This window comes from Polistes dominula, unplaced genomic scaffold (assembly GCF_049000335.1).
Source record: "Polistes dominula isolate Pdom_NZ unplaced genomic scaffold, Pdom_raw_medaka contig_84, whole genome shotgun sequence".
Taxonomy (NCBI): domain Eukaryota; kingdom Metazoa; phylum Arthropoda; class Insecta; order Hymenoptera; family Vespidae; genus Polistes; species Polistes dominula.
The window spans coordinates 1,141,057-1,166,154 of record NW_028300944.1 but is presented as its reverse complement, the minus strand read 5'-3'; the positions used below and the strand labels follow the sequence as shown (position 1 = coordinate 1,166,154).

Genomic DNA, 25,098 nt, shown 5'->3' with positions numbered 1-25,098 from the left:
CATTTCGGATATCCAGATCACGATTGTGGTGGTGGTGGTAGTGGTGGTGGTTGGTTGGTGTCTCAGTGGTGACAACGAGTTTGGTCGGGGCGTTTCTTCTTCCGTGGCTTTCCCCATTTGAATCACAAAGTCAACAAATCGTTGTTTGCGTCTGCATAGTCTGACCGGACGAAAGATTTTTGTCGATACGTTGTAATATACTTTTGAAAGTATGATCCTAACTTATAACGTGTAAAACCCGTGACTGTAATAAGTTGATCGATGATTACTTTCGAAGAAAATCGATATGTCGTATAAAAACTGTTAACAAAATTTATTGGGTTACTAAGTCATTAAACTGATAAATTTGGATAACTGGACGTAAACCTTTTTCTCAACCATCATCCACAAAAGTAAAGTAAAACCATCATTTTATTATTCTAATCTAAATGCAACAGGTTTCTGTTACATTTATTCGTGTTCAGTAAGACAGAAAGGGTTTGACATTTCTTTCAATTCCAATTTGAAAAGTTTCAATCTTATTTATTAAATATACTTAAAAACAATTAAATATTAATAATTGTTATTTGCAATAAAGATTAAGTTGACCAATTAGCAATGATCCTTCCAAACATATGCCAATGTTACGAAGAAGATGTAAAGAAGAACTTGAACATCAGCGAAAAAGCAATGGACAAAAGATTTGCGGCCACCCTGACGAGTGCGGCCAGTTGGGCCGTACGAGACGTCAAACGTGCGTACGTACGTTCGATTGTTTACACAATCCCATATATAAGGAGTAAGAAGTAGGGTTTGACAATCTCAGTTGAAGATCTCACAGCAATCGTGAACATCGGTGTCAAGAGCTAACTTTACAAGTTAGTCCTTTTGACCAACACACTTCACAAAACCAAGAAATCTGTACATCGAAACGTTTAGCAAAAGTTGGAGAAAGATAACTAAACTTTTCTTCCTGTTGAATCATTCTATATACTATATATAGATAGTATAGATAATTACACTTAATAGAAAGAAACTGAACACCGAGTGTAAACCAAGCTAGAAAATACATTTATGTGATTCTATATATTAAGAGGAAATAGCAAATGAGATTTGGAAAATCGTGTCAATCTCACAAGTTGAAAATCTCATATCAATCGTGAACATTGGTGTCGAGTTAGACGAGCTAATTTTACAAGTATATATAGTATACACTATATATCTGTAGTCCTTTTAACCAACATACTTCACAAGAGATTAAGAAAAGAGTATAGATAGTTACACTTGGTAGAAAGATACAATTTGACAAAGTGTAAACCAACAACAGTAAATTGAACATTTTATCAATCGTTTGATTCTATATATTAAGAGGAAAGTGTGAAATAACAAATATGAGATTCGAAATATCGTGTCTACTCATTGCTCATTTAGCAGCAACAACAGTCATTGCTGCACCGAATAATAGAAACGTTAGAGACGTGACGGATATTCCTTCATGGTACCTGCCGTGTGGTGATGTTATCGAACAAGGATTTGACGGTGACTCTCAGCAGGAGTTGGACTCGATCTTGAGCCATTTAAAATTGATGCATAAGATCACGTTAGAGGAATATCTCTATCACGATTATGAGTATCTTTACAACCGTGTCAGAATCGGGGTTCAAGAACACCAGTATATTCCAAATTGGTTACCAGGAAAGAAGGATTCTAACTACATCAAGAGGCTTGGAAAAAGTAGTCAGCAAACGGTAATTATCATAATGAACAATTTAATCTAAATAAAAACAAATCTTGCTTCGTATTGATTAGCAAATTCGAAACAAATTTATTCTATACTTCTTAAATAGATCGTCTCGAGCTTATTTCATAAACACCAAATCGTATTAAAATCTAGAGTATCCATATTAATTACTTTCACGATAGGGAAATGCAATATGAAGATCGGTATGAAAGAGTAAAGGTAAAAAGGGTCGCGTAACTGATAAACGTGTTAGTTTACAATCATATCTTAGTTGTTGGTACACCGTGCAACACCAGACGTGCATTCTATTGCAATTGATTAACGCAACGTTAAATAACAAATTTTAATGAGACGGTAATTATTATAAAGTAGCAGGATAGCAGGAACGCGTGCTATCGTTTCACCGGTTTGTAATACTTGTGTATGTGTGTGTGTATTGCGCGCGCATAACGTAGAGAAACGTTGACGTCGACGACGACGACGACGACGACGACGACGACGACGATGACGACTGCAACTGTTTCTCATGTTAGCCGGGTCGAACTGCTCCGTAATCACGCTCGTCTGCTTCCTCGATGTGAGAGTACTGATAAAAGCCACAACTTAACCGATAATACGCTTACTACCCGTCTACGTGCTTATCCTTCCTCAGTTTATTGCATGTATGCAACTGTACATGTTTTCCTTTACCATTCCCCACCTTTCCTTTCTTCCAACACTGGTGCATTTAGAGTGCACCTCCTTCAACACCACCACCACAATTCCATTCCTTATCTTTAACGTACTCTTGAATACTTACAAAGCTTCATTCATCGATTCGTTTATCCAAGCTGCACCACGCGCTGAACTTTCGTGATAACAATGAAAGAAACCTGGTGGGGGAAAAAAGTATCAGCAAGCAAGAACGTTCTTATCTAAAATGCTGTATTGTTACATTCGTCATAATATCTAACTCGTTAATTTGTCTTCTATTACAGATCATTAATCATCTACCAAAGTTACACATGGACTTGCAAAAGTTTGCTGTTGCATTCGAAGAACTGGTACAAGACGAACCCATCTCTAAAACACATGATGCATTGAAAGCTACGCAATCTCAGATTCTTAGCATGTTGTGCGAAGTTGAGAGTACTATTGCAGATCTTCCATCTTTACGTTTACCTCAACGGATTGAAAGAAGTATCATGAATCAAAGAGAAAGGGATCCAGTTGACGATACCAGAAGACTCGTTCGTGATTGGGGTGTTTTAATTAAATACAAAGATTATCTTCACGCTTGGAGACGTGTCTTCGATTATTAAAATGGACGTTTGGTTTTATACGTGTGTATGTGTGTTTAAAATGGAGGATACAAATTCGTAGGATTCTCCGAAAGGAAGAACTTTGATAAGAAAATGATACGGATGGTTGATAAAATACGCTGATATAAGATTAATTTAGAAATTATCCAATCGAGTGTTCATAATCATTAGTCGTTTAAAAAAAATGTTAACAAATTGAGAAACATTGGAAACATTGAAAGTGTGCACACGTATAGGTTAAGTTAATAGTTTTTTTTTTTTTTACTTCTAATTTATTTATTTATTAACTTATTTAATATGTTTTTTTTTGTTCATTCAAGAACGATTATTTATTATCATTATTATTATTTATTTATTGTCTGCGTTTATAGTGCAATTATTTATATGATAAATTATTTATTTATTATTGTCTGATAAGAAAACAGGATTAACGTTTTTGTTAAAAATAATTTTATAGGGCTGCCTGAACAATGTGATACTTTTTTTATCACCATAGAATGTTATAATCTTGACTACGAATTATTTATTGTTCATAAAAGACATTGTTATATATTATGCAAGAATGTTGGATTAAATTCAACGTTGAGAATGATCAAATGTTTGTATTATTGATGACAAACTGATAAGATATATTGATATATCTAATTGTGTTTGTATTTTTTATACGAAAAACTTAATAAAAGAAGAAGAAATTTATTTACAATAACAATTTATTTTATCAAACGATTGTTTTATCCTTTTGCGTATAATACTCAACTGATAAAAATTAAAATAAGCGTTTATATAGGTATATATACACTCATTTTATATATTATATGAATTTAGGATACAAAAATTGTTTTTTATCATCAATTTGCAATGGTTATTTCAATTTTATTTAAACAAAAAATTTCTATACTTTTATAGATCAAAAAATATTGCCCTCCACCGAGCTAGGTTGGCCGAGCGGTCTAAGGCGCCAGATTTAAGTTCTGGTTCCCGGATGGGAGCGTGGGTTCGAACCCCACACCTGGCAAAGAGTTTATTTTTTTTTTTTTTTCGTTTAAAAGATCATTATAAATAAAGTATATTGATTTTTATTTCTTTAAGAATTTTGTATTATTTTTGATTTAATTTTTATTGCATTTTAAACAGATATTGTTAATTGACATTAGATTTTTTTTTGTTTTCTAAAGACATTGGTAGTTTGTATGAAAAAGAAGCAAATATTAATGGACCAGGTTATTTAAATAATAATTATTAAAAATTAAAAATTGTTATATCAATCAAAACATCACTTATTGATTAATAATCAAAGATAACTATGTTATATTATAAATGTAGGGATTTATGTTTGGATGAGAGGTGCAAGGTGAACATACACCCAGTTTAATCCTACTGATAAAATATATTTAATATAGGTATTAGAAAAAGTACAATAGTAGCTTCACAATTTTATGATAACAACTGAAATAAGCAACTGCACTCTTACAACTGAACAATTACAACTAATGGCGACTTGCGACCGATAACGATTTTCACTAGCACTGCGACTGTTACGACTAAGACTGAACAACTGACTGACTACCCTTCGACACAACGACCCTTCCCCGTCCCATCATATTCATCAGCATCTTCTCGAATTTTCCAAAACGTCCGGTTCGATGCAATAAACAAAGCACTCGAGAACCTTTTAGACACACACAGAATCACACACACAACTTAACAGCTTACAAAGAACAGAACACAGACCGTCTTTCTTTATTTCGACTATCAGTTCCTTGGTCCTTCATTCTTTCGTCGCCTACTCACTTATCTATGTTTACTCTTCTACATTCAAAACTCTCCTACATAAATAGTATGAAATAAAAGAAAGAAAATATTTTCATATACCGTGTGTATCTTTATAAAAACACATGAATGTATTAAATAGTAATGGTTCAGTTTTGAATAAGAACATAAAAAATTGTGAGAATTCTGTTCATTAAAATGAACCACTTCTTCAGATATTTTCATAGCTTTAAATTGTAAGAAATTGAACAATTTTCCAGCAAATCGGACTTTGTATTAGAAGATTATCATTTAATAAGAAGTAACAGATTTTTCGTGCCACTTTTGTGAATCTTATGTTATCCTGATAAAATGTTCCTTTCGCGATATTTCCCAAAATTTTCCCCTCACTTTAGATGTTATTTAAGAAAAATATCATGTAAAAGATGTATAAATTACTTTTTGTATTACCTCCTTAATCTTTATGTCTTCAAAGTTCATAAATTTACTAGTGGCATATATCAGAAACTTATTATCTTTATGGAATAAAAAGAGTCTCATGGAGAAAAAATTCTGAACTGGAAATGTTGATAACTTACCATAGGTTAATAATTTATTATCAATCGATAAATTACCAAGAATTGATAAGTTATCAATTAAGTAATATGTAAATCAAAAAGTGCTAGAACTTGTCACTCTTGGTAACGTTGGTCTTGGTAAAAGTGTTCAGTCGGTAACTTACCTAGAGAGTAAAACAAAAAATTGAAATGAAAATAAATCACTTTATAGAATACAGAAGTCCCTAGAAACTCAAAACTCCACTATTCACGTAACAAAGTTCATCTTAGTTCTACAATTGACCACTAGGGAGCGATAGTAGAAACTTAACACAAACACTATCAAAGGATACTGTATTCTTTGCACATATATAATATATATGCATATATAAATGCATTTCTAAATACACACACATATTCATACACTAAAATATATCATATACTACCATTTACTATTAAAGAATGCAATATTTTTTGATAGTATTGTACTATAATCGTTTTATGTATTTACCATCTGGTGGTCAAGTGCAGAACTAAACAAACCTGGCTATGTAAGATGTGAACTTTCAAGCTTCTAGTATTCTTATAATCTTTAATACTTACCAAGGATTGAAAAATGTAACCAAGTGTCGGTAGGTTACCATCATGTGGTAAGGAAGAAAACTTTACCAATAAATCTGTTGATTTAAAAATAAAATTAGTATACCTTCTTAAGGTATTATCTTAATAGAATAAAAAAAATGAACTAAAAATAGCCATTTTTATTTTTATCCACACACACACACACACTCATCCTACACATATTCTACATCACATATATTTTTACATATTATCAAATTGATGTTATTGAAATAATCGTTTAAAATGAAGTAAATATTTCGAAATTCTAATCTCGTAACATTTTTTAGCTTACGTCATGATTTAAATGAAGAAATTCCAAAAGTTTCTTCCATTTTTTTTTTATCTTGTATCCATTTTAATAACAAGTTTCAGATTACCTGATTAATCATTAAAAAAATAAAAAATATGTGAATAGATCATTAAATGAGCTTGCTATGCTAAATTCGTTGATATCAAATTGTTTTAGTTCGAGTAAGATCAATTTTAATTAACATCAGACATTGTGGTAAATTATTGCAATATAATATACCATTCATTCATTCATTCATTCATCTACCTATCCATGCATATGTGTGTGTGCGTACAGTGGTACCGGATGAACAGGATGTGGTGCACCACAAAATTTTATTGATCGTTAAATTGTAACTCTTACTTTTTGACGCCTTCGCGTATGACTATAATCATCATTCTGCTTCGACTTATTTTATTTTGTTTATATATTTATTTATTAGTTTATTACTTATATCCATTTTGAAAGGTTTCATTTTCATCCCTATTTTTTTGACGATAATCCTTGAATGATGTCAAAGTATGGATGCAAAATATCATTGTCAGAGATTATTGTTAGGATTTGTTCGATGCGTGTTTGTTTCTGTCTCCATTGGTACTGGGAATGGGATTTTTGCAAGGTGGAATGCTACAACTTCCTTCGAACGGGCGTCATCGACCTAACAGCAAAAGAATAAGAATGCCAAGCCTAGGATATGCTCCTGCATGGTAAACAGACGCATTCACAGAAATCTCCACTTCCTTTCGCGCACGCTAAAATTTTTCTTTCTCTTTCTTTCTTTATTTCTTTCTTACTTACTTACTGTTTTTCTTTCTGTCTGTCTGTCTGTCTGTCTGTCTATCTGTATTTCTATCTTTCTCTCTTTGCTTAAGTGGCTTAAACTTAAGCAAAGAAAAGGTAAATATACTTCTTATCTATTTTCTTCTTTATCACGTTACAGCAGCAGCTGCCTTAATGCTGCTTGTTGTTACTGCAACTTTTCATTCACTTCTTATTATTAATTCTATTTCATTAGTTAATTAGTTCTCATTTTTTACTTATTTCAGTCATTGTTTTGTATAATTTCTCATAATAGGTTATTATTTCTTTCATTAAGTTAGATTTTTTTCGGTTATGTGTAATAGTTTAGTGTTAAAAACATAGGGGTTTCCAGGGTTGTATCAGGGTTTACTGCAACTTTGTGCATATTACATTTTGTATTCGTTTTTATAGATGTGATCAATGATTGTTCTAAATTGTAATTCTAATCAAATTTGGTTTAGTGTAATAGGCAAATAGGTGTTTGCAGGGTTGCATTAGTGTTTGCTACTGAGTGCATATTGCATTTTGTTCTTGTATTTATAGGTATGACCAATAGTTGATCCAAATAGTAGTTCTAAACAAATCTGGTTTAGTGTTAGAAACAAATAGGTGTTTGCAGGGTTGCATTAGGGTTGGCTGCAATCTTGTACATATTGCATTTTGTAATTTTTTCTATCAGTATGATCAATGAATAATCCAAATTGTAATTCTAATCAAATTTGGTTTAGTGTAATAGGCAAATAGGTGTTTGCAGGGTTGCATTGTGGTTTGCTACTGAATGCACATTGCATTTTGTATTTGTTTTTATCGTTACGACCAATTATTGATCCAAATCAAGATTCTAATTAAATCTGGTTAAGTGTAATAAACAAATAGGTGTTTGCAGAGTTGCATTAGGGTTTGCTGCAATCTTGTGCATATTTCATTTTGTAATTTTTTTCTATCAGTATGATCAATGATTAATCCAAATTGTAATTCTAATCAAATTTGGTTTAGTGTAATAGGCAAATAGGTGTTTGCAGGGTTGCATTAGTGTTTGCTACTGAGTGCATATTGCATTTTGTTCTTGTATTTATAGGTATGACCAATAGTTGATCCAAATTAAGATTCTAATTAAATCTGGTTAAGTGTAATAAACAAATAGGTGTTTGCAGGGTTGCAATAGGGTTGGCTGCAACTTTTTGCACATTGCATTTTGTATTTTTTCTATCAGTTTGATCAATGATTAATCCAAATTGTAATTCTAATCAAATTTGGTTTAGTGTAATAGACAAATAGGTGTTTGCAGGGTTGCATTATGGTTTTCTACTGAATGCACATTGCATTTTGTATTTGTTTTTATCGGTATGACCAATAATTGATCCAAATAGTAATTCTAATTAAATCTGATTAAGTGTAATAAACAAATAGGTGTTTGCAGGGTTGCATTAGGGTTTGCTGCAACTTTGTGCATATTGCACTTTGTATTTGTTTTTATAGATGTGACCAATGATTGATCCAAATTGTAATTCTAATCAAACCTGGTTTAGTGTTAGAGACAAATAAGGGTTTTCAAGGTTGCATTAGCTTTTGCTACAGAGTGCATATTACATTTTGTATTTATTTTTATCGTTATGACCAATGATTGATGCAAATCAAGATTCTAATTAAATCTAGCGATTAGGCATTTCCTTTAGAAACGAAATAACGAATCATTTCTTCTTCCTCTTCCACTTCCTTCTTTTAATTTGAAAAGAAATTCTCCGGAAATGAATTTTTCTCAAGCAACAACGCGTAATTCCTAATTGTCCTATTATTTTACTTTCTACCAAGGGTAACTTAAAGGAAAATTATTATTATTTTTTTGTTATATTATGGATATCGGACTCAAACAATTTGTTGTTGTTCTCCCTTTCATATTTCTTTATTCCTTTAGGTTAGTTTTGTTTCCTTCCATGGCTCCTCTTTAAATTATCTTAAGGAAATCAGCCGAACCGTTCGCTGCGGTTCTTCTGCATCCTGCACGAAGAAAATTACTTTCGTTGGAATTTCGACGACCACAGTTCGGTAGTAGTGGTGGTGGTTCTGAGAGGGCGAGAAGGAAAGTGGGAGGGGGAAGGGCTAAGGGCTCGCTAACGGATAGAAATCCCTTCCAGATAGGGTCTTCGAATTTTCTTCCTTGAAAGAAATGGTGAAAAAATAAAACGTAGAAATAAATACAACGTTTACGATAATTAAACTAACATCATGTTCTATTATCGTAAAAAAAATTGTCTTCCATTTGTCTAGATTTGAGAATAAAAAAACAATTAAACAATAGTCATTATTTGTATGAAATATTTAAATTATTATAATAAAAATAATTAAATTAAATATTTAAATATATTAAGATGATTATACTGAATATTATAGCCAATTAAAACTAAGGTTACTAAGAAAGTTAACCTCAAATAATAATATTCATTATATATATATATGTAAAATATTTAAATTAATATAATAAAAATAATTACATAAAATGTTTAAATATATAAATATATAAAATAATAAAAATATATTAAAATTATTATAATAAATATTATAACCAAATAAAACCAAGGTTACTAAGTAGGTATAAAACTAAGGTTACTAAGAAAAATAACCTCAAATAATAATATTCATTATATATATATATGTAAAATATTTAAATTAATATAATAAAAATAATTACATAAAATGTTTAAATATATAAATATATAAAATAATAAAAATATATTAAAATTATTATAATAAATATTATAACCAAATAAAACCAAGGTTACTAAGTAGGTATAAAACTAAGGTTACTAAGAAAAATAACTTCAAATAATAATATTCATTATATATATGTGAAATATTTAAATTAATATAATAATATAATTAAATAAAATAATTAAATTAATATAATAAAAATAATTACATAAAATGTTTAAATATATAAATATATAAAATAATAAAAATATATTAAAATAATTATAATAAATATTATAACCAAATAAAACCAAGTTTACTAAGAAAAATAACCTCAAATAATTATGACAATATTCATTACATATATATGTAAAATATTTAAAATAATATAATAAAAATAATTAAATAAAATATTAAAATATATAACAAATAATAATAATAATAATAATAATAATATATTAAAATAATTATAAAAAGAATCAAATATATTCAAATAAAACCAGAGTTACTACGAAAGGTAGCCTCAAATAATTGCAACAATATTCAGTAATATAAATAAAAAAAGAAAATAAAAGTTTATTGAACATTTACACAGGAAATTATACTTCCGCTTTAAATTTCATTTGATTCTTTTATCATTACCTGTCGATAAAAATAATAGACAAAGGTAAATGAAACATATGACGTATATATATATATATGGTGTAAGTAATAAGTGCGTAATAAAAAAAAGGAAGGGTGGACAATAAATGTTTGTAAAACTCGTTAAAAAAAAATCCTCGTTTAGCTGAGGATACTCGTCCTTGTATTTTTTTTCCTCCTGTGTTTATTTTTTCTCTCTCTCTCTCTCTCTCTCTTTCTATCTTCACGTCGGCACGTAGAAAAGAAAGAATTCATCGTTGTGTAGACACTTTGAACGCTGTTAGCTCACTATAGGCTAGTATGAGGACTAGCATAGAACAAGAAGGAAGGTTCCAAGAATTCGTTTCTTTTTTTTTTTTTACACAGTCGACAAACAGCAGAGAGAAAGAGAGAGACAGGAGCGTCATAAAACGGTTCCAGTTCCCACGGGACCATACTCACTTGCGTCAAGGTTGTTTAGTTGTGTTTGGTACTGAAAAAGAAAACGGCTTCCTTAGATCCTTAGATCTGTTTCTCCTGCTCCTGTTCCTGCTCATGCTCCTGGTCCTGTTCTTATTTCTGCTGATGATGTTGTCTCGTAGAAAAGGACAGTAATATTCTCGATAAATTTAAAAGAAAGTGGGAGAGTTAGTTCGGATAACATTTTAGGGTGAACTAAAAAGTTTGTGGTTTTTTTTGTGTTGTAAATTGTGTAGTGGATTGTTTTTGTTTTTTTTTTTTTGTAAAAGTTGACTTTGGAAATATTAATAATTATAAAGTGTATGAATATTTTGTTTATTTTATTATTTAAGGTTTTTAAATGGTGTTTCTCTTCTTCTTTTAAACATTGAAGTCATTGAATTGAAGTTTTTGAGGTTAGGATTTAGGTAGGTTGGAAATATTGCAATATTTTTATAATTAAATTGTGGACAATATTATTGTAAGGAAGAAGGTTCTTTTATAGCAATAAATATAATAAATTATATTATTATTATTAATTGGCATTAGGAATTCGAAAGTTCAAAGCTGCAAATACCAAATCTCGCCATTTTTTTCTGTCCCTGATTAATAAATTATAATACAAATAATTTGATTTAATAAATAATAGGATAAGAAATACGAAAATAATTTATTTTTATAAATATTGTAATTATTGAAGTCACAATTGAAAAGTTTGTGAGGTTAGAATCTAAATGGGTTTGAAATATTGCAAAATTCTAATAAATAAATTGTGAAAAAATGCTATAATAAGAAACAAGCAATAAATTTAATAAATTATAATAAAAATAAAATTCAATTTAATAAAAAATAGGATAATAAATGGGAAACCAATTTATTTTTATCAATATTGTAATCACTGAAGTCACAATTGAAAAGTTTTTGAGGTTAGAATCTAAATGAGATTGAAATATTGCAATAATTTTATAATTAAATTATTTACAATATTATAGTAAGAGAAACAAGCATTAGATTTAATAAATTATAATGCAAATAACTAAATTTAATAAAAAATACGATAATAAATGAGAAATCAATTTATTTTTATCAATATTGTAACCATTAAAGTCACAATTGAGAAGTTTTTGAGGTTAGGATCTAGATAGATTTGAAATATCGCAAAATTCTTATAATTAAATTGTAAAAAATATTATTGTAAGAAAAAAGGGTTTTCTTTAGGTTGTTTCAACTTTCCTGTTGTGTCGTTAGCCAATAGATGAATAGTTTAAAAGTACCATAATACCGTTTGCCTTTTTGTTACGTCAAGGAAATGACGAAGGGCAGCGTAGTTATTTATTACATTACCTTCTTACTTACGGAAGTCTGGGCTATTGCACCGAAGCCCATTGTCGCTCTTGAGAGTATTGCAACAAGAAAAAGTAGAAGAAGAAGTAGAAAAAGAAGAAGAAGAAGAAGTAAACTCTTCTTCAGTATGTAAAAGGATTGAAAGAAATTTCCTTTTTTATTTCTACTCGATTCTGCCCAGTTTCATAAATTCTCTCCGAGATGACTAATGTAAATTTGATTTTTTTCAATCTATAAAGTTAACCTAAAAATTCCTAAATTATTATACAAATTTATTTTATCCTTATTAAACTAATTTTTTAATTATTAATTTGGTTTACAATTATACAATCTCAATAAATTATACTTAAACTATTAACCCAATTTTGTTTTGAAGGAAAATAATTTTCTTATTAATTGTAAAACAATTTTTTAATTTATTTTTCTAATGTACATATATATATAGTTATATATTTTAATGTAAAATAATTATGAAAAAATATAAAACTTGTTGAATGTCTGATTGAATGCAAATAAATCAGATTAACCTAATTTTATTTTAAAAGCAAAATAATTATCTCTCATTAATTGTAAAAATTATTTTCATTATTTTTATAGTATATATACATTAAAATCATTATATATATACAGTTATATTATTTAATGTAAATTAATCATGAAAAAATATGAGACTTGTTGAATGTCTGATTGAATGCAAATAAATCAGATTAACCTAATTTTATTTTAAAAGCAAAATAATTATCTCTCATTAATTGTAAAAATTATTTTCATTATTTTTATAATATATATACATTAAAATCATTATATATATATATACAGTTATATTATTTAATGTAAATTAATCATGAAAAAATATGAGACTTCTTTAATGTCTGGTTGAAAGCAAATAAAACAGAGTTCGCGAACTTGGCGAAAAACACTACGAAAACGTCATCCTCGTTGTGACACGTGCACGAAAAAGAAAGAGGGAGATAGGGGAGGGGGAGGGGGAGGGGGAGGGGGTTAGATAGACCGGAAGATGAAAGTTCAATGGCTGATCGTCCTGAAGGACTCTTTCCCACGGTTTTAGCAATGAGTTCCTATTTATTTGAGTACCGACATTGATCTTTCTTTCTTTTTTTTTTTTCTTTTCTTTTCTTTTCATCCTTTTTTTTTACGTCACTATTTAAATAGATCATGCATACTTGAACCTGTTAAAGGGTTAAATTAAAAAAAAAAAACAAACAAATCTTTTTGTATACCTTTTAAAGATTGAATATTTATTGAAAAATATTTTCTACTTTGTATTTTTGTTTTGTTTTTAGATTAGTCACGTGGTTATTCGAATGAAATTCAAGGATAAACGAGATTGCAAGAGTTGTGCATGAATTTTGATGCAACTTTACGATCTGCATATAATGACGAGGGTTGATTGGTTCCCCGGATGTGACGCACCTTTTTTTTTTTTTTTATCTCAATTTGTTCATTTTATTTATTTTTTTCTTTTTCATTTAACTTGTATATTGGATTGGTAAATAAATGATTGTAGATTTTCTCGATAGATGGCTTTTTAAAATCAGCAATAATTTAATTGCCAACATAATAAGTATAATTCATGTAATTTGATTTATATTTCGTTTGCAATCGATAGTGTCACGAACCGAATGACTTTTTTTGTGTCCCCCTTTCTTCTTCTTCTTCTTCTTCTTCTATTTTGTATTTATTTTTCGAAAAGATTTTTGACAGGAGGGAACACGTGAAGGGTTTCATCGCGTCACTGCGTTATTATTATAATTGAAAAAATATTTGTCATCTTTTTTCTTCATCTTTTTCGTTTACCTCCCGCCTAGAGTGCACATTAAAAGTTTCAAGATGGCGGTGTCATATGGCGCCAACGATATATTATGCATCTATATAAACTTATCATATAACTTAGTGCACTAAACACAAATAAACACGAATTATACGTTCACAGAAAACTACCCAATCTACCAAATACAACCTAACACATATATATATATATATATACGTATGATTAGAAGTATAGTTTGGTATCTTTCGACTAAAGTCATAATTTAGACAATTTTTTAAGTGTTACACTCTCACGAACCATTTCTAATTTTTTTGTTTCTTTCTCCTCCCATGGACTTTCTTTTAATTTTCTCTTCCACTCAAATATTTTCTTTCTTTTTTTTTTCTTTTTTTCTTCAGTCGGGTGAACATCTTGGCAAGATGGTTTTCCTGCAGGGACCATGAGAAGAATCCTTGGAAAATTAGGACACTTGCCGCTCTTTCTCTCTCTCTCTCTTTCTCTCTCCTAGGATTTCATTTACTTTTTTTTTCTTTTTTTTTTCGGTAGAAAAACGTTTGAAGTTACTAACGACACTTGTTAACCATTTTACAGATATACGGATATTTTTGTGTATTTTATTTTTTTTTATTTTGAAATATCTTTACGATCTTACCACCCAATTTATTATGGGCATTTTCTTAGAATGTGTCCATTATTTTCATCTTTTTTATATTCTGAGAAAAACATGTTTTTTTTATTTTTTGTAATTAGTAGAATCAACCAATGTAGATCAATTTTAGATATGTTTATCATCAACAAATACATCAAAAATATTTTACTTATCATTTTAATTAAAATCAAATCAAAATAATTGAATGGGCTGATTCTTCTACTAAGTACCGGCAAAAATAAGGAAATTTTGGAAAAAAACAATAATTTCTACATATACTCTTTATATAAATATATAAATATTAGTTTAAATTATTTAAATTTATATTTAAATAATAAAATGTAATAATATAATAAAATTTAAATTTTATATTTAATATTATATATATTTAAATAATATAATGATATATAATATATAATATATAATATATAATTATATTATAGTATATAATATTTAAATATTATATTTAAATAATTAAATATAAATTTTATATATATAGTATATAATAATAATTAATATAATTATTAAATATTAATTAATTAATTACATGATATATTATATTAATAATATTTTATAATATAATGTATTATAATAATAATAATAATAATAATAATAATAATAATAATAATAATAATAATATATATTATATAATTTATTTATATATTATATAATAAATAATATATTATAATAAAATATATTAATTTATAATAATATTATAAATAAATACTTTATAATAATATTTTTAATGTATTATAATAATAATTAATTAAATAATTAATTAATAATATATTTTATATATATAAAATACTAATAAAGTAGTAATAAAGTAATAATAAAATAATAATAAACAATAATAATAATTATAAAATAATATAAATTTATGTAATATATAATATATAATATATAATATATTTAAATATATTTTTATAAAATTTCTAAAATGTAAAATAATGTGAATTACGTCAGCGGCAACTAAGAATAAAACTTGAAAAGACGTGAATTCACGTCAGCAGTCACGAATGTGTTAACATGATTGTGCATAACCTTAAAAAAAAAAAAAAAAAAAAAAAATTAAAATAGAAGAAAATAAATGAATAATTGTCACGTTTATCAGTAAGATCAAATTGTAACAACCTAACTACGAAATAGTCCCACATTATTAACACCCTTCTGAATTTTCCACGCACTCGATTTCACGTCTCTCTCTCTCTCTCTCTCTCTCTCTCTCTCTCTCTCTCTTCTCTCTCATTCTCAACAGATTATGGTTTCGATATCGCATAGTCAGAATCTAAGAGTAGAAAATTCCCACAGAGAGAACATTACAGTAGAACGAGCAGGAGTATTGAATGAAGCTCCGTAAAGTGGCACGAAATAGAATAAGGGCAGGCAACAACATGTCTTTCGTGGGTTTCACGGGAGAGGATGTGTATCACGGGAGGTTTCACCATAGTAATTGCATTTATACTCTATATAAGATATACTGCATGTATGGAGGTATAGGGCAGATGCTCATCTTTTTCTTTTTTCTTTTTTTTTCTCTCTTTATATTTCTTTCTCTCCCTTATTCTTTGGGGTCGCGTGACGCCAGAATCTTTCTCGCGATATCTCATGGTCCTTTAATGGCCCCTATAACATACACATACATATTACATATATATATGTTGAGTAAATACATACATTGTATCATTAAACATATATATATATATATATAAATACGTTTTTATATTTGCACACCGTATAACTTGTATATAAATATTATGTAAAATATTGATCATTAATTATGGTGCATCAAAAGAATTTGTTGCAATTATTTACACAGATTTAATTTGATTTATTAATATATAATATAATTTATATTAATTATATAAATTATTAATATATTATATTTGTTTATTTTATAAATAATTATATAAATAATATTAAATAATTAATATTAAATAAGATATTATTAATATTTACTATTATTAATATTATATTTACTAAATTATTTAATAAATAATTGTAAATAATATTAAATATATATTATTAAATAAAATATTAATAAATTAAATTAATAATAATAAATAAAATTATTAAATAATAATTAATTATTAATTTTATTTATTAAATAATAAATAAATTTGTACATCTGTAAAAGTAGGTCTCATTTTTTTCTGACTTTTTATTGATATTTTTGCTGAAAAAAAATTAATAAAATTTATTTACAATAATAATATAAATAATAAACAATTGTTTTTATAATTTTTTAATTGTTAACATTTTAATTTAGTATTTAAATTGATCTTAAAAATAATTAAGATGTTAATTTGATTATTTTTCCATTTTGATCTATCAAATCATTTTATTTATCAGAAATGTACAATTTACAACAAAAATTTGTTCATTAAACATCAAATTCTAAATCATCAGATTCTCATAATTTCTATTTAAAAAATACATCACCTTTAATTCAACCAATTAAATCTATTTTTAGCAAAATAAATGAATTTGTAAATGTTAATAATTAAAACGCCATGATTCGTAGTTGAGTACTTGAATTTATTAAACATCGACCATTAACGATCATTTAAAATGCTTTGATATTTGATCTAATACATTTAAAGGAATGAAGTCACGAGAGGAATGTGATCGTTTATTAATCGTCGACAGCTAACATGATTGATAACCTCCATGATTATCTACCGTTATCTTAGAAGATAATTGACAAGTTAATACTCTGATATCACAAAATACTTTATTAAAGATTAACTTTGTGTAAATTATTTCTTCCTGTTTTGATCAGTTTCTCTTTCTATTATTTTATGATAATTTTAATTAGGCTTTGACTTCAATTAAAAAAAAAAAAAACATGTCAAGCCTTAGGTTATGTTTGAAAAGAATGAGAACATTAAATCATCACGTGAATGATCATGATTTATGAAGATTGAAATTCTAGTTCATTTTTTATTCATGTTTTTACAGATATTGTATATATATATATATATTTTTTTGGTTCTTTTTAGTTTCAAAATCCCTACAATGTGTTTTCACATAAATGATCGTAACTAAATTTGAATGAAAACAACAAGAAATGAAATAACTCATAACTAGAAAGGTAACCAGCTATTTAAAATTATTTTTAAACAATTAAATTTATTTTTTATTGATATTTGTGTTGAAACTAATTACAGGATCGTTCACAAATCCCTAGATTTACAAATTACTCCTTCATAAACACCCTAGAAGAACTGTTGGTTCATTTTTTACATATTAATATCTTCATTCATAGTTTTGATTGATATTACTCCTAAAACAAATTACAGGATTGTTCACAAATCCCTAGATTTACAAATAACTCTCCAATAAACATCCTAGAAAAACTGTACATTCATTTTTTACATATTAATATCTTCATTCATAGTTTTGATTGATATTACTCCTAAAACAAATCACATGATCGATCATAAATCCCTAGATATACAAATTCCCCTCAATGAGAACACTAAAAAAAAAAAAAATTAGTTCATTAATCTTTTCATTCTCAGTTTTAATTGATATTACAACTAAAACAAATTACATGATTGATCATAAAAATCTTTCTAACCTTAAAAATACTGTAAATTAAATTTCTACAATCAAAACATATTCTAGAATCGTATTAATCTTACGATTACTTAATTCATTTCAAAAATAAACCTAAGATATCAAACTACAATGTACAAACAATAGTTTGTAGTACAATTCGAGGGTTGTTGTTGTGAAGTACATTTTGCATATATCAGGACACGTTGATCTACGCGGAAATGCGAATCAGACTTGTGAGTGAAGGAGTAAAAGAGTAGAGTTTAAAAGGAGAGGATAGAAGAGGAGGAGTGGAGAGAAGAGAATCGAGAGAACCGACAACCGTTCTGCCTGTGAACGGAAGACGCCCCGGGTAGGCATGCCCAATGAATTCGTCTGCGACCGAATGGTAATGTTACTGCGTGCGGTCCTTATGTCGTGTCGGCTTCAACACGACAACCTAACCTCTCTCTTTCTCACTTAACTTCTTTTAAGCGAGAGAACAAGAACAAGAGAGAGAGAGAGAAAGAGAGAGAGAGTGAACATTTTCTCTCTTACATTGTCCTACGTATATAAATGTGTATTTATATATATATGGGTTGTATAAATGTATGTAAGGCAAGAGCCAACAACAGTGCCGTTTGCAATTTGTTGTCTGGGTTCCAATTTGCCAAGTGAGTGGCCGTGGGCGCTACCACCGTCGCTTCCGACGGATATTCGGCGTCGAAAATTGCCAATTGTTTCAATGGAACTCGATTCGTATTGTGTACACCCAACACACACATAACTATTTATTATTTACTAAAATACTTCATGCTATGGGACTTTCTAACTTTGGACATCAGCTCGATAAACTTCATTAAAGGGCTCACCAACTTCTTTAATTTTATTGATTAGTTTATTTATTATATTAGGAATCATTTGATTGTATATTTTAAGAATTTAGGATTTCTTCATTTGTGATGGGATATTACTTCTAAAATTGATCAAAATTTGTCTAATTGTGGTGATTACTATTGTACTTTATTTTCTATAGAATTGAATGATAATTTTTTCTACAAATTCTATAGGGTTTTCTAATAATAATTAAAAATATATTTCTTAACATTCGTGAATGGGGATTTATTTGAAGCTAGGAAGGGGTTGGTATGAGAGAATTTATTGAATTACAGGAGTTGAGCTCATCCTAATCCAACTTTTATCATCCCAGTCTACCTAAGACTTGACTTCTCACTTAAATGTAAAAGAAGACATACGATCTATGGCATTCGCAAGGAAGGTCATACCATACCATACCATGTGGCCAGGTCAGATAATCAGCTACGTGGTTGATTAATAATGCTACAGTCAAAGTCATTGAAGTATTTCCATTTAATTGGACGGCTTCGGTTGATTATTGGCTAATCGTAAAAGCTTAGGTCGCATATTCATCGTTCATCAATCTGGATAGTGACTAAGGTAATTTTGAATGACCATTGCGTCATGTTAAAATAAATTTGATCAGGATATACTTGAGGTTTCATCAATTCACATCGAAATGATCCCTAAACCAGTTTATTTATACATTCATTCATATTGTTCAATATTAATCTGCTGTTACCATGAATTGTTTGTCAAATTCAACGTATAATTAATTTAAAAAAAAGATCTTTTGACTTAAACTTTGATTTTAATATACAAATTGAAAAATACGAATTCATTAATCATGTTCATGGAAATTAATAATGTACAAATGTGTAGCGCATACACGTGTCAGATTTAAATACACACATTAATATACATAGAAACACAGATATTCAAGGAATTAGATGGTTACTGTTATCCGATCAACGAACTCATCCAGTCTCAAATAAATTCATTCGTATTCTATCGGTAAATTACGATAGACAGTCTACGTGACCAAGTAAAAAAGAAAGAGAGAGAGAGAGAGAGAGAGTACCTTTTGGAAAAGGACAGTTCATGAAGTTGCTTCCGTTTCTAGTAAAATCGAAATACGTTTAACATAAAATATTTACAAATGGGTTTTACGTATGTATATGTGTATATATGTACGCTAGTTATACGTGATCTAACGCTATGGAATTCTAACGCTTGGTAACGTTCATGAAGAAGTTAAGAAACGGTTTCAACGGTCGACCCTACGATCCCTAAGGCCATACATCACTTTACGTTACTTCTCTTACCACACATGTGTGTGTATATATATTTGTTTGATTGTACGAGTTGGGTGGTAGTATATAGTAAGTGTTTTAGTTGTTGGTAAGGAGAACACTCACCATTGGCATTGGCCAGAGTAACGTTTGTGGTGTTTCTTCCTCTTGGTGTAACGACTTCTCAAAAATGCACCTACGATTATCCTGTTCGTGTCTTGATATAGCGTGACTTGAGGTTGCTAACCAACAAAATGCTTTTTGTAATGTATACACACCCTAAGGAACACACATATATATATAATATATGTACTCTAATCGCTAACATCATCCCTGTTTTTATTTTACATCTTTCGAACTTGCTTGGAAAAAAATTATCCCTCATTTGTTTTGTTGTGTGTTACCTCTTTTTTAAAAAAATAAATCCAGAAAAAATCCCTTAATTGCAATAATTTACTTTAATTAAATTTATTTCGAATTAATTGAACATTTCTTTTTTTAACTAAGTATCTGTTTAATTAACCAGAACAGGGGTTTAAACCGCTAACGTTATTAAATAATTTTCACAGAAAGTGTTTCTAAAGACCATTCGTTACGGTTAATGAAATTCTTATTACACCCAAGATGGTTTTCTCGAGACACGTTGTGTAACGTTCGTTTGTTTCGAAAAAGGTAAAAGGGAGGAAAAAGAATGAGACGTTACGGACTGAAGATTTTCACCCCGCAATTAGAGTAATTTAATTATTTAAGACATCTGGTTACTTGATGAGAATAAAAGAAAGAGATAAATAAAGAAAAAGAAAAGTTAGAGGGTGGAAGGAGTGAAGGGGGTTGTTGGACGTGTGCCATACGTTTAGAACAACCTCCCCTAACTTCTTAAATTCATCGTTGAACGTCAACAGTACTTGGTTATCTTCAAATCTTCCTTTCCACGTTCATCGAAGACGTTTGATGCATTTGTACGATTAAGAAAGACGTGTGTGTGTATGTATATATACCTGAGTTTAGGTTTGATAGGTTGTGTTGGTGGTGGTGATGGAATATGGCACGCGTACAGCACGTGCGTTTCCTTACGACTTGGGTTAACACTGAGTGTGCACTGCTGAACTTAACTGTAGAAGAAGAAGTAGTAGCAAAAGTAGTAGTAATAGTAGTAATAGTAGTAGTAGTAGTAGTAGTAGTAGTAGTAGGAAAAAGGTGGTGGACAGAAAAGTATATGGCAACGTGACATCTTGCCTTATGTTCATGAGTGGCCTTCTTTCAAAGCCACTCACCGGAAAGCTGTCATTCCAAGGAATTTCAACTTTATGTTTTCCTTCAGTTGATTATTATTATTGTTATATAACAACCTTGTACTTGCTAATTTTTATTAACAGCTAGGACTATTGGTTTTATTTTTTATTTTGTAATTAGTTTATTAATGGATTGTTATACTAATAATTGGATTATTATACTTTCATGATACTTTGATAGGTTTAGTTATTTTATTTTAGCATTGCAATTGTTTGTTAAACAATTTTAGAGGTTAAATTCCCATTACTCTTTTCTTACTAATTTTTATTAACAGTTGTACTGTTAGTTTTATTTTTATTGTATAATTGTTCTTAGTCATTGGTTTAATAATAGATTATTAAATTAATAATCGGATTGTAATTGTTTGTTAAACGGTTTTAGATAATTTCTACTAACCCAACAGAATCCCCATGAACGTTTATATAATCCTAAATCCAATTCACATGAAACATTAAAAAGAAGATTATTATTAGGGTTAGGTTAACCAAACGTTCCTGCATTTATTGTGTCCTAAACTGCATTTTAATGAATTATTTTTTTTTAATATTAATATATAAAAAAACCCACCAATAAACCACCCTAATATTTCAATAAAAACAAAAAACAGAACTATGAACGAATTTTATACAAATTGGATGAGATTTTACAATCTGTTTTTTGATTAAAAAAAAAAAAAAGAAAAGAAAAAATATTCGTTGAGTTGGATGAGAAAAATGAAAAGAAAAAACGTTTGTTAAACGATTTTTTTGTAGGTTATGTAGGACTTGAGATTACCGTTCCAGTACAGATCAAACGTCTTTGCCCCTTGCACCTCCTCCCTGCCACCCGTTCTCCCCCCTTGTTAGAAAAAGGGGGACCGGCAGGAGGAGCATGTGTAGACAGAATGAGAAAGAACAAGACGAAGAAAAAGTATGCATGTACGTAACGTGTATCAAAGAAAAAGTGAGATAGAATGAGAAATGCAAGAAAGAAGAGAGCACGTGCCACAGCACACCTGCGTTTTCAGGGATATGGCATAGGTAAGTCGGGCACCTGGCGAGACTCAGACAGAGTCTCTTTTTCTTTTCCTCTCACTTTCTCTCCTTCATTTTCTACCCTCTAAAGTAATACTATTCTCTGATGCAAGAAATATAAATCGAAATAAAAGGAAGCTAAAGAATGGAAGAAATAAAAGGGCGTAGATGCTGCTTTTCGCCCTTAGGTAAAAGGACAATGATTTAAGAATAAACCAAGTCAATGATGATGATGATGATGATGATGATTATGATGAAACCGTGAACGAGTGGATTAGATACACCAGTTAAAATCCAGAACAGTTCTAATGTTTTATCAAAAACCCTTCTTCCATGATTCATCATGATTCTAAATTGCTTACATTATTTTCAAGTAAAGTAAAGTAAAGTAAAGTAGAGTAAAAGATTACGTTTTTTGAGTTAATATTGATTTTTTTTTTTTATAAGTTTGCACCCGTTGCAATGGTGAAGAATAAGAACATTCAGAGTTTGTGCTATGGATTATTAACTGCTTGCTTGCTTTTTGGGCAGCTGTTGGCTTTTATTTGGGTTCAACGTCTTCAAACTTACATCAAACGTGTTCATACTCGTTGGTAGTAATCCAATATCTTTGATATGACTGTAATCCAACTGAGGGAGTTTGACAGGTATGACAGTTTACAAAAATTTGGTATCGTGAACGTCCAATAGAATTTTATTTAATTAACTCTATGATTATAGTTTGAAAAAAAAGTGTACAAATGTTGAGATGAGAAAAAAAATGTTGTATAAAATTCAAAAGGGAAAAGATTAATCTAAATTTTGGGTAAGAAAAGAAAAAAGGAAAAAAAGTTGATGGTTGATAGAAGGATGAAAACAGTTAAACAACGTATGATACGTTATTTCGTAGTTCCCCACTTGAGACTGTTTTTTGGAACCCTCCTGCTGTGAAATAATTTCAAACAAGGAGGACAAACCGACTCTGCGAGAGGTGAAAAGACGTTACGCGTTACGTACAGCAGTAAAAGCAGCAGCAGCAGCAGCAGAAGCAACAGCCATAAGTAAAAGTAGTAGTAGTAGTAGTAGTAATCATCATTATAGTCGGTCATACCGTCTACGTCGTCGTCTACACCATCGTCGTCGTCGTCGTCGTCGTCGTCGTCGTCGTCGTCGAAGGGCACACCCTTAGCATGACAATAAGACATCTGCTTGGCACGAGCTTCATAAGGGTGCTATAGGGAGTCTTAGGGAGTCCTATGGTAGGGCCCACCCTTAAATGCAATCGCCGTGTTTCGTTTCGTTGACGATAATCTAAGAGGAAGAGAAGTGTGGAGGACGAAGAAGAAGAAGAAGAAGAAGAGGAGAAGGAGAACTAACGTAATGCTCTCATGAAGAAAACGCCAAGGGTTCGTACATTGATCTTCGTTGCAAACACCTGGCTAGCTGGCTAGCTGGCTGGCTGGCTGGCTGGCTGACTGACTGGTTGGTTGGTTGGCTGGTTAGGTTCTTTACTCGTTTGCTTGGCTGCCTGCATCGACACGAGTCTCTTGTACTTTCCTGCTTCGGTTCATACACGTTCGATGACGTCTCCAACTTTGCTATATTGTTCAAGGTTAACAAACGACTTTTCCCTGTTACTGGTAGGTTTTTTTTTAGGTGTTTTTGAAGGATCATTAGGTAGATCTAAATATCTCAAGCACTTCTGATGGAATTTGATATTCTTATGGTTGATACAAAGTTTTATAGTCAGTAGTTGCCATAATAATCATTTGGGGAGCATAATTTTGAACATAACTTATACAAATTTGAAGAAAATTCATTTAATAATTAATGGGTTAAGTGTTTATCTAATAATAAGTGTTTTAAATAGTTTGTAATATTTCTTTTGATAGTTCTTGGAATAAATTTACAAATGTTGAAGAAATTAGAATCTATTCAGCTTAAATTTCAACAAAAAAGATTTTTTAATTAGTAGGTTAAGTGTTTATTTAACAGTAAGTATTTTAAATAACTTGTGATACCTATTTTGATAATTTTTGGAATAAATTTACAAATGTTGAAGAAGTTAGAACTTATCCAGCTTAAATTGCAACAACAAAATTATTTTAGCAATTAATACTTTAAGTATTTATCTACCAATAAGTATTTCAAACACTTTGTTGTATCCACTTTGATAATTCTTTGAATAAATTTACAAATATTGAAAAAAAATATATGAAACAATTTTAAAAAATAAAATGCAAATATAATTGTAGATAAAATATGAAATACATGAAAATATTTGCATATGATAAACACAATTATATAATACTAAGAATAAAATAAAAAATATTTATAAATAATTTGATATAATTTTTGCAATAGCTTCAATATAAACAAAAAAAAAATGATTTAAATCTTAAACATGTCATAAGAATACCACAAGTGTCATTATCCTTTGAACAACAATGAACATTACCAATCTCACAATAAAAGTTCTCATCTCTTATGCTTGTCTCTCGTTCTGGTGTTAAAAGGCAAGTGCAAAAATTG

At 29.2% G+C, this 25,098-nt stretch overlaps 1 protein-coding gene and 1 non-coding gene across 2 annotated transcripts; both read left to right on the top strand.

Annotated features, from left to right (window-relative positions):
• On the top strand, positions 1-3,626 carry LOC107073278 (uncharacterized). The gene is made up of 2 exons (XM_089171696.1): positions 1-1,727; positions 2,698-3,626. Exons 1-2 carry the CDS (start codon positions 1,371-1,373, stop codon positions 3,019-3,021), a joined length of 681 nt encoding a protein of 226 aa, XP_089027822.1. The 5' UTR covers positions 1-1,370; the 3' UTR covers positions 3,022-3,626.
• Positions 3,627-3,952: 326 nt separating this feature from the next.
• TRNAL-UAA (transfer RNA leucine (anticodon UAA)) lies at positions 3,953-4,036 on the top strand. The gene has a single exon. It is a non-coding gene; the product is annotated as a tRNA-Leu (tRNA).
• The last annotated feature ends 21,062 nt before the right edge of the window (positions 4,037-25,098 follow it).

Bases quoted from the DNA above. Each gene is read 5' to 3' on its own strand.
- LOC107073278 (XM_089171696.1), top strand. From the start codon at position 1,371: ATGAGATTCGAAATATCGTGTCTACTCATTGCTCATTTAGCAGCAACA. The intron at 1,728-2,697 runs GTAATTATCATA...CTTCTATTACAG, and splicing joins GAAAAAGTAGTCAGCAAACG to ATCATTAATCATCTACCAAA.